This window comes from Temnothorax curvispinosus, unplaced genomic scaffold, assembly GCF_003070985.1.
Source record: "Temnothorax curvispinosus isolate PA1 unplaced genomic scaffold, ASM307098v1 QBEX01009521.1, whole genome shotgun sequence".
NCBI classification, from domain to species: Eukaryota; Metazoa; Arthropoda; class Insecta; order Hymenoptera; family Formicidae; genus Temnothorax; species Temnothorax curvispinosus.
In genome coordinates this window covers 1-1696 of record NW_020219301.1, presented here as the reverse complement: position 1 = coordinate 1696, position 1696 = coordinate 1, and the positions used below count along the sequence as shown (strand labels likewise).

Here is a 1696-nt window from a genome sequence, read left to right as displayed (position 1 = left end):
ATTATAGAGGCAATTGCTTTTTAACAGTAATTTATTTTGTAGCAAATATATAAAATTGACTAAATTTCTGCAGAAAAGGTACGTTACAACACAGAAGACAAACGCAGCACTAGCGGTATGTCTTCAGAAACAGACTCGGTAATGGTTTATCTTTTTTTTGTGATCTTTTTATAAAACATTTTTCAATAAATTGTTTTATTTTATTAGGTTCATCTTGGGAGTGGTTTCTATTGCACCCAAGCTGGCTTCACAGCAATGGAAACAGCGAAAAATGACTGTGATTGGACTGTTGCTCTTCTTGTTGGAGTTTTCGGTGAAGATGCTAAATTAATGAGGGTTTATCCTCGAAAGCCGGGATTAAAAAAGTTTCCGCTTGGATTCTTAATGCTAGCGCAAAGTAAATATACAATTGTTACAAAATACTACAATGGTCTCTTTTTATATTAATTATTAATTTGTTCGTTTTTTGTTTATTTTGTAGATTTGTATAGACAGCGATTGAAAGACAGCAATTATGAAGCTGACATTGATGAAGCAGTCAAATCACTACCGGCTTACCTCGCAGATCGAGCGTTAGATCTTGAAGGAGGAAGAAATATAACCTCTCGTGCAAAACGCTTTAAAAAATCGAACAATGATAATTATATATTGAAGAGGTCAGTTGTAATTTTCAGATTTTACTAAAACTATTTAAAAAAATCTATTATTTTATAATTACATTGCAGGAAATTGTATAGTTATTTATTTTCATGATGTAAATTAATAAAAAATTTTATTCTTTATCTTTAGAAAGAAGGCAGCAGTTTCATCTGCAGTTTTAACTGCTACAGCTCCAACTTCAACTGTTCCATTGACTTCACAGAGCCCATCAAACGTAAAAGAGAAAAAGCGAAACTTCAACATGCCGCCGTTCTAGTTCAAAGTAATAATATATATATAAAGCATATCCTCGTGTTTGTACTTTTTTAAATTAATGTATTGTTTTTTTGTCTTAATGCTTTTTTTTTCTTTTTCAGACATATAACCAAGATATCCATACTATATGCCATATACATTTTACAAATATTGTAACAAATATGGAAAATAAAAATAATTTGAAAAATATTTTAAATATAAAAATATAAATATTCTTTAATATCTGTGACAATTTTTTCATGTAACATTGCCTGCCTTTATTTATAAGGAGGCGTTATCAAAATGTAAGTAATTCCAAAATTTATATATCAGTAGAGTGTCATATTAACTGCTTCAATATCATTAATTTCTCCATTAAGGGGATCCTAAAGCCGTCTGTAATACCGGCTTTTTTTCTTAGCACTAATCTTTTAATTGACTTTATAGAAATGCAAAATTCTTGTCTAGAATTAAAGTACGCATCAAAATCTAGGTCATGGTGGTCAAATTTATATCGAAAACAAAAAAAAATTAATATTTTTGTTAATTTTTGGTATACGTAACGACAATATTTGCTTTGTACAAAAATTCCACGATAAATATCCACAAAATTAGACTGGCATGACCTAGGGACAACATTTAAGAACAATATCGTGCAATTAGATCTAAGATTGAAAACCTAGAAAAAAATATTACTTTATATAACTTTTATATGTGCAAAAGCACATTCAGGTTGACAGGATAAGCAATATTGCGTGTGGCAAGAGATGGCGCAGTAATCGAACAAAGACAGATGCCTCTC

At 30.0% G+C, this 1696-nt stretch overlaps 1 protein-coding gene across 1 annotated transcript; it reads left to right on the top strand.

Annotated features, from left to right (window-relative positions):
- Positions 1-68: 68 nt before the first annotated feature.
- LOC112459121 lies at positions 69-1083 on the top strand. The gene is made up of 5 exons (XM_025023087.1): positions 69-138; positions 208-397; positions 482-656; positions 790-922; positions 1017-1083. Exons 1-4 carry the CDS (start codon positions 118-120, stop codon positions 914-916), a joined length of 513 nt encoding a protein of 170 aa, XP_024878855.1. The 5' UTR covers positions 69-117; the 3' UTR covers positions 917-922; positions 1017-1083.
- The last annotated feature ends 613 nt before the right edge of the window (positions 1084-1696 follow it).